We start from the raw sequence: 9,381 nt of genomic DNA on the forward strand, positions 1-9,381 counted from the left end.
GAATAGGCCCGAGAACGCTTCCTTGTGGCACGCCGCTGCGCACTGAAGCCCAGTCTGATACGGACCCATTAATACTGACACGTTGTCACCTCCCTACTAGAAAATCTCTGATCCATTTGAGTATATTACTCTCAATTCCCAAAGACTTCAATTTACGCAACAGCCGCTCATGTGGCACACTGTCAGTATGAGCGGTATGACACTGTCACCGAACAGTATTAGAGGGATGGTAAATGTATGGATTTACTCATGCAAAACTAATTTATATTAAAAAATTGTACGATTTTGAGTCGATAAATGAAAAATGCAGCGAACCATAATATTTATTTTTTTATATGATGTAAAGTTATTGGTCCCTCATAGCCTGCATCATAGCACAGAATTGCATCTACATGAGCCAGGGTATCCTATGTGCAGCACTGAAATAGCATCATCATTGTTACAACGGTCATCTATATCATTGGTATGACTTTAAATTTATTCGGTATCTACATAATCCATTAATTCAGATTTTATCGTAGTTGAAGCTATCATGAGTCGTTTCATACTTTCATTCTTATAAATAAAATTAATATTACCATCGTTCCCATTATAAGCATGAATATAACGATCTAAACTCGCAATAATCACCGCACAGCAAGATCACAATANAAGTCTTCTAATTAAAGGTGTATTCAACACTTATATAGTCTTCTAATTAAAGGTGTATTCAACACTTATAAAGTCTTCTAATTAAAGATGTATTCAACACTTTAAGTCTTCTAATTAAAGGTGTATTCAACACTTATATAGTCGTCTAATTAAAGGTGTATTCAACACTTATATGGTATTTTAATTAAAGGTGTATTCAACACTTATATAGTGGTCTAATTAAAGGTGTATTCAACACTTATTTGGTCTTCTAATTATAGGTGTATTCAACAGCCCCCAAGTGCCCAAATTAAAGGCATGTTCAACACTCAGGAGGCTGTAGGCGTCAATGTGTCTGTCGCAGACTGCGCGATGGCAGCGCAGGTTTCTGGCGCAGACAGCGCCGCTGCGCTCCATTGCGCAGTCTGCGCGCCTCGTTAACGTCGGCGCTAAAAAAACCTGCGCTTCAGTGGACGGTGAAATCTCCTGTAGAGCTCACCCCAAACTCCCCCTATATCTCCTACAGGGGGCAAGTAGCCAGCGAAAATGTTTATGACAAAAATTTGGTAATAGTATTTTTAGGGGTTTTGTCGGAAGCGTGCAAAAATATGATTAATTTGGTTATTTTCATAGGAAGAAATATCCAGTCTTTGCGATAATCTCTAAGGAATTCAAGCGATAATAGAGGCTTGATTATTGCGTGCATCAATATAAAATATTTCGAAGCTTGTTAATTCTTTTGGCGACGTGAGGAAAGTAAATTTCTTATTACCAACTGGGCGAGCTGAGTGCTTTAGAAAAAGATCTTAACAGGACGTTTATCCTCCTCCGCCATTTATTTTCAAGTCTTCAATTTTATGAATTTCAAGAACAAGCAACGAACGGTAGTTCAAAACCATGGTGGCTTTAATAATGGATTGAGAAATAAAGACTAGTAAATATTTTCCGTACTTCAACAAAATGTAAGTTCATGCTGAGCCCACGTGTCCTTTCCCACAAATTACAATCTTAATTCACATGGAAGTAATTTTCCTGATGCAGCCAAAAAACATTATTTTTAACCACAAAAAAAAAGTCAGAAGCAGGTGTCCCATATACCTGACTCGGCCAGACCAGCTGCAGCAGCCGCAGCTTCTCACCGTCCAAGTACATTTGTAGGATTAAATTCTATCCATCTGAATAACATCTCTCTAGCTCACATCTAATCAATCTTTCATGAGAGGCGGCTGGACTGGCACTAAAAACGCCCTTATTCACGGGCGACATAAGGGCTAGTTTGTCGGGCCCCGACGCCCACCACTGGACAGACCGGAGCTGGTGAGCAATCTTCGTCAATGCAATAAACTTAGCAACTCCAACTGAGAATATTGGAAATTATGGGAGCGAACTGTGGCCGATATTGATGGCCAAGGGGAGATTTAGGGGAAGGATAGTGGGAGTCTGGAGAGATGGCCACACGGCGTGGGGCTTGGGTGCACTTACGCCGAGTGAGGTACAACGGGGAAGACAGGTATACTTTTGATCGAGGGGAAGACAGGTATACTTTTGATCGAGGGGATGACAGGTATACTTTTGATCGAGGGAAGACAGGTATACTTTTGAACGTGGGGAAGACAGGTAGGTAACTTTTTGATCGAGGTAAAGAGAGGTATACTGTCGATCGAGGTAAAGAGAGGTATACATTTGATCGAGGTAAAGAAAAGCATACTCTTGATTTAGAAGAGGACAGTTATAAAGTACAAATGTTCTCACGGATCGGATTTGAATGAAGGTTCGCCACTTTGTTTAGATGAAAATGTAACGCTAGTTAACAAGTTATTATAGACACCCTAATATTGGCGGCTGTTGCGGTAATCTTATTTCCACGCCCAGACGCCGCTAGACCGTGCAATATGATGCGGTCTGGAAATGCTACGCGAAGTATTTACTTTGGAAGTGTGTTTTTCAGTTCATTCGTAATGCCTACCTGGAATTATGATGTATGATTTGAAGTAAAAATACTTATCATTATAAACATAAGTAATGCTGGTCGCTGGAAGTGAAGAGTTTTACTATTTTTATTATACTGAAGATTGCAGGTGGGAATTAATAGATTAAATCATTCAAACATTTTCTTGAGTACATTGCATTTATATTTATTGGTTAGTGACTTAGGATATTGGATATTATGAAATCCTTTTAAACTATGTTAAGAAATCAGCAAGTCAGACATAGAAATATTGTATCATTTTTTTCAAACAAATGTACTTGAATCACAAAAGTTTAAATGCAACACACTTCATAATGCAAACCATAGAAGCACTTTAAAGTCTCCTACCAAACTGCACCAAATTGGGCACAGAAACGCCAAAGATCTCACTCCTCTGCCTTAATTTTCAAGACGAACCATGAAAAAATCATTAGGAGATTGGAGTCGAGTTACCCTCTTGCAGTCCACGGCGCTGGCCATATTAGATGAGCTCGACCCTCTGAGGTACTCAAGCAGATTGCCGACGTGAGGGCAACCCTCAGATTATAGGCGGTAATAAGACGGATTTGCGAGGGCACTGAGGGAGGGTGCCATGAGAAATACAAGCAAGTTACTCATGTCGTGACAGCAATTAGGAGCGAATTTGTTGAGTAGAAACATGAACGTTTTTTTTAAAGCGATTCGTTAAATTGCTGGAGGTTTTATGAATCTGCGGCACGCATGCACTGCCACTGCACTGGCACTGGACACTGCCACTGCACTGGACACTGCCACTGCACTGGCACTGGACACTGCCTCCGCACTGGCACTGGACACTGCCACTGCACTGGCACTGGCACTGCCACCGCACTGGCACCTGTCTCTTATACACATCTAGATGTGTATAAGAGACAGACATAATCTCATTATAACTCCTGACATCTTTCACATAATCTCATTATAACTCTTGACATCTTTCACATAATCTCATTATAACTCCTGACATCTTTCACGTAATCTCATTATAACTCCTGACATCTTTCNAAGGGTCTGGTGTAACTAGAGGTCCCTCAAGGGTCTGGTGTAGCTAGAGGTCCCTCAAGGGTCTGGCGTAACTAAAGGTCCCTCAAGGGTCTGGTGTAACTAGAGGTCCCTCAAGGGTCTGGTGTAGACCTCGTCCGAGACCCTGGGGCAGAACCTGTGCAGCCTCAGACCCCTGAAGAGGTCTAGCACCAGGCTGGGGTTGTGGAGGAACTCGGGGGGACTTGCGTAGTGCAGCAGCGTCCCCAGGGCGTGGGGCTCATCCAGCTGGGGGATAAATAACCATTATTATCCCCCATATCCCCCCATATAACTATTCAATTGTTATTTTTTATTATTTTCAATATATTATATATTTATATTTTTCATTCTTGGGGATAAACAACCATTGTTATCAATTGCTATTTTTATTATTTTTATTACATGTATTACATATTAGATTTTTAATTTCTTTTATTATTATTTTTTTAAATTAGGGGAGTTATTTGTTATTTTTAGTATATCTATTATATTATATAATGTATTTTCATTTTTTTTTGTTATTTTATGAAATAAGTAAAATTATTAGCCTATTCTATGCACGGAGAGAAATGACTGAGTCATTGTCCAAATAGCTAAGCACTTGTGCTTGTGTGAGTCATGTTGACTCAGTTTGGTCAGGTAGAAGGGCGCATCAGTGATGCATCCGCTTACTCCTCGTGATGTACGTAAGTATGAATAAGCGTCACGTTTTAGACAATATGACCAATTAATTTTATCAGTGCATCACCCATGAGGAGTGAGTGAATACAAATATAAGATAATTTAGTTAAAAAATGGAACGAATAATTTTAATATTTCACCGATTATGAAAATTACGAAATGAACAAAATCATTGACGGCCTTTCAAGCAAAATCCACCAATCATAGACAAGAAAATAGAGCGTAAGTACTTACGTTCACTTAGCGAGTTGTGAAAGTATGGCCCCTGAACTGTAACCACTGGGCCACCCTGCCATCATATGGCATATCATATGATAACTACATATTTGTTGAACCTTCATGACGTTAACGGCGACATATTATAAATATATTTATCATATTATGATTATACTTATCATATTATGATTATATATGTATATATAATAATATATCATATAATGACTACATATTTGTTGAACCTGCATGACGTCAACGGCGACAGCAGCGTCAGGGGGGAGGAGGGTGAAGAGTTCACAGGGCCCCCCGACCCCTGACCCACACGCCCCCTTCACCGCCCCCGTCAGCAGGGGGGTTACGGGGGTCAGGAACGAGTGGGGGGAGGAGGGGGAGGTGTCAGCTGGCTGAGCTGACATCAGGGTGTCGTTCTCCAGCTGGGTTCAAGTTAGGTTGGGTTTAGGTTTAATTTTCATTCATTTGATTTCATTCATTCATCCTAAGTAAACCCGTCATAGGAGAAGCTTAGTTTAGATTTCATCACGTATAGAAAATAATAGTAAATGATAATTATTATTATTGATAATTAAATGATGGTAATTATAAATAAATGATAATTAATAAATGATAATAAGTCATGCATCCGATTGTTAATCCTGGCTTTAATGATGCTTTAGAGAACATAATAAATTATAAAAAATATTACCATGAGCTTCATAGCCTCGGACACAATTGGGTGGCGAGGGGGCACTCCGAACACGAGGGGGGAAACGCCCCCCATGTGAGGGAGACTCCAGGCGGGGGGAGTATCCCCCCTGATCCCCGCCTCACCCATGAGGATGCCTTCCCCTTTATTCATGATGGAGAGGGTGAGGGGTTGGGTCAGAATCACCCCCATAGGGATGACTATTCCTCCAGAGGACCACAGCAGGCTGAGGGAGGCGGTGATCCAGCTGACCCAGCTGGTCCAGGTGCTGAGACCAGCTCCGTAGCGCCAGGACCGCAGCTGGGTTCTCAGGGTCGCCTGTCAATTATATATTTAACAAATTAAAATATTCCAAAATATTAAATAAAATTGAAATATTACAGCTCAATGATAATCAAGAGTTATCATTTATGTACATCATTCGAGGAAATTAGATATTTAAGATCGCACAATATCATAATTTGTTAAGACCACATGAAAATCAGATTGTTTCAAGAATGAGAAATATAAGCAAAACATTTATTTACTCGCCAACCCTTAATCAATTTTAAGATTATGTCCTTCAAGTGAATGATGCCTAAAAAGTTCATCCTACATATAAAATAAAAGTTCATCCTATAAAAGTTCAGTATTCCTAAAAAGGTTCATCCTATAAGCTATCAGAACATCATGAGAAATATTGTTTAACTTGACTGTTTAACTCATACTCTCTTAGCGTCGAAGTAGTTGAGGTGAACACCCCTCAACTTGTTCACAAAGTGCGTCCAAGAGTTCATTATTTATATCAGCACATGATAACAAATATTGTTTAATTTTAATGCCATGTTCAACTCATACCCTCTTGGCGTCAAAGTAGTTGAGGTGAACACCCGGCAACTTGTTCACAAAGTGCGTCCAAGAGTCCCCCCTGAACACCGTGGATGTCCACCTGTACACCCACACCTGTCGCACCGCCGACCGCTTCGCGTCCCATACGAGCTTAACTTCTCCGGGTTTGAGATCATCCTTGTTTGTTTCCTGATTATTATTCATCTGTTTATCCCTCTCTTCGTTCATGTGTTCGCCTTTCTCTTCTTTATCCTTCTGTTCGTCCATATGTTCGCCTTTCTCCTCCTTCTTCTCTTCGTTCTGCTGTTGTCTCAGTTGTTCATCCTCGGGTTCATCCAAAAGCTTTTCGGAAACCAAGTCTGGTGATTGGAAGGCGAACTTGTCATGTATTTTCTGCGCCATGAGATCGTGTTCGTCCAGCGCGAGGTGCAGGCGACTGAGGGTATCTTCTTCACGTCTGCCTTCGTCAGTTCCCTCTCTGTCATCGTCCCTCTTAAGCAACTTCGCTTCGTCTATCGTCATGGGATTGCGCAAGTTCTCAAGGAGTTTTTGCAGTTCTTCATGGTCTGCGAGTTGCGGTTTCTTGACGGAAGTCGTTTTCTCTTTGGTTTTGACTTCGACGTTACGAGTGGCGGCTTCGATGCCACACGCATCCCAGGCCGTCATGTGCCCCCCGTCGGGGGGTGAAATGATAATTACGGGAGGGGGGTACGGTCCAGGCTTGGGGGACACAAAAATAAAATATTAGGACACCAATAGACAATCGGCAAATTAAATAACACTGAAAAACTCCACGCGCTAACGGGATTGTTTTCTTACGTATTAATATAGGACAATTATTTGAAATTTAGGCATAGAATATCCGCAGTACTATTGACTAAGCACGTCGGAGGCTAAAACAATTCGAAAAGACACATAGAAAAATTATTGATTAACTTCGACACGAGATACTATGGCAACGAAGGCATTCCCCTCTCACCGAGTCGTAGGTAAGGTTGAGGGTATGTTGAGATTCCCACAAAATGATGAGGGTAGCGAGGGAGCAAATCCCTAGGACCAGCCCCAGGCGTTGGGGAGACTGTCTGATCACGAAGTAGCCCAGCCACCCAACTGTAAAATATCGTAGCACATTTAGACGGCAAAAATAAGGGATTTTCCTTACCTTAATCAGAACGTAGAACTAAAATACAAATAATACTTGTATCTCAAGTCTGTTTACATCTTAAGTTCTCCGGTTATGGTTATAAATTTCAAATTTATCTAATATTTAAGAACAAAAAATTCACTTTCATTGGCATTTATGAGCTTTACGATATATAGTGACAAACCACATAGGCTGAATACCTACAAGGGCATATTACACAAGCTGTAAGATCAACATGGATAGATCCCACAAGCTGTATAATCTACACGGACGGATTACACAAGCTGTATGACCTATACTACATATAACTCACTCGTTGGTCTCACTAGCAGCATCTTGGCAGGATGGGTTCTTTGTATGCAAGTCGCGAAACTCTACAAATTATTCAATAAATAAAGACACTATTTTATGCTTTAACATAGACCAACGTCCGAATTTTGACGTGCGCTCACAGCATGAACTTTGGAAAATGTCACTCATTCAATAACTTTTCTTGAACTAGATATTACTATAAATATTGAGAAAGCAAAGGTAGTTAATTCGTTGTTAAATTTCAGCGTTAAATGGCCGCTATTTTAAGAATTTATTGCGAAGCTTCAAAGTCAGCCGCAGACTGCGAGACTCGTGGCCGCAGACTGCGCCTGTACTGGTAACGGCCTTCGATACCTACCGGTCTCTTGGCTACCGAGTGGATACCATTGGATACCAGGACCGTTACCAAGACTCAGCCACGACCTTTATCGACCTGCGCGCCCCTGAGTGATTGTAGCGAACTTAACCTCTAATGAAGCTAAACTTTAACTATATATTGCAAACTGTATGCAAGTTAAATTATACAAGATGTGCCAATTATTTTAGTAGATATTTAGTATATGTAAATATTAGCCACAAAAGAAACCATTTAAAGCTAGAAAAGCTTTGTATGCGATACGAATTCAATCGATTAAATAATAACCATGAAACTGCAGCACCAGAACAATGACACTGTAATGCGACAACAGGACACTACACTGCACAGTTTACAGTGCATGCTTGCACCTACAATGCATGCTACATAGTTTATGAGAACCTTACACATAATTGATGTACAAAATGTACTCTGCTTAATTTATATAGTATTTAATATCCACTTTATTAAGTTTGTGCAGCATGAAATAATTGATGATCCTGAAATTTCAAATTGGTGCCTTGCCCAATTTTTGCTCCGCCAAATGCCTACTGCGCCAAATGCCTACTGCACCAAATGCCTACGGCACCAAATGCCTGCTGCACCAAAGGCCTGCTGCCCCAAAGGCCTACTGCACCAAATGCCTGCTGCCCCAAAGGCCTACTGCCCCAAAGGCCTACTGCGTCAAAGTCATACCGCACCTAATGCCTACTGCCCCATAGGCCTGCTGATCATGTATTATTCTTGAATAAAAAGAAATCGTTTTCTGCAGAAATTAAAACAACTGCATAGCAACCACCCGCTGATCTTCAGTAGGCCTATTGTAATTTAACTAGATCTTAATTAGGTCTATTTTCTGAAGGCCTTCTGTAGCTCTTCAGTAGGCATACTGCACGCCTACTGAAGACAGAAGACCTCATTTACTCAATCATTATTGAATAAAATTAGTTGTTTAATTAATTGGTATTAAACTTCACAATTCACATGCAAGTTATCAGACTTCACTACTCAAAAGTTATAATCCTTTGCTACTATATTACTCAATAGTTATCCGACCAAAGGCCTACTGCACCAAATGCCTACTGCGCCAAAGGCCTACTGCGCCAAAGGCCTGCTGCGCCAAAGGCCTACTGCCCCAAAGGCCTACTGCACTAAATGCTTACTGTCCCAAAGACCTACTGCACTAAATGCCTACTGCGCCAAAGGCCTCTACTGCCCCAAATGCCTACTGCGCCAAAGGCGCAGCCGCAAGCGCCCGCTGAACTTCAGTAGGCCTAACTTAACTAGAGCTTAATTAGGTCTATTTTCTGCAGGCCTTATGTATCTCTTCAGTATGCATATTGCACACCTACTGAAGACAAAAGACCTCATTTACTCAATCGTTATTGAATAAAATTAGTTGCTTAATTAAGTGGCATTACACTTCACAATTCACATGCAAGTTAGCAGACTTCACTACTCAAAAGTTATAATCCTCCTCTACGATCTTACTCAATAGCTAT

The 9,381-nt window shown here is 40.8% G+C and overlaps 1 protein-coding gene across 2 annotated transcripts; it reads right to left on the reverse strand.

Annotated features, from left to right (window-relative positions):
* Positions 1–3,622: 3,622 nt before the first annotated feature.
* Positions 3,623–7,831, reverse strand: LOC108673609. Of its 2 annotated transcripts, XM_018161460.1 has the most exons (7): positions 7,526–7,831; positions 7,048–7,178; positions 6,078–6,788; positions 5,241–5,558; positions 4,780–4,971; positions 3,704–3,886; positions 3,623–3,647 (listed from the first exon to the last, which is right to left on the reverse strand). In XM_018161460.1, the coding sequence occupies exons 1-6, from the start codon at positions 7,545–7,547 to the stop codon at positions 3,722–3,724; spliced, it is 1,539 nt and encodes a 512-aa protein (XP_018016949.1). In that variant the 5' UTR covers positions 7,548–7,831; the 3' UTR covers positions 3,623–3,647; positions 3,704–3,721. The 2 variants fall into 2 exon arrangements, with proteins under 2 accessions (XP_018016949.1, XP_018016948.1); XM_018161459.1 differs by having other exon boundaries at positions 3,623–3,886.
* Positions 7,832–9,381: the final 1,550 nt, after the last annotated feature.

Source organism: Hyalella azteca, unplaced genomic scaffold (genome assembly GCF_000764305.2).
Source record: "Hyalella azteca isolate HAZT.00-mixed unplaced genomic scaffold, Hazt_2.0.2 contig14683, whole genome shotgun sequence".
In the NCBI taxonomy this organism is placed as follows: domain Eukaryota; kingdom Metazoa; phylum Arthropoda; class Malacostraca; order Amphipoda; family Hyalellidae; genus Hyalella; species Hyalella azteca.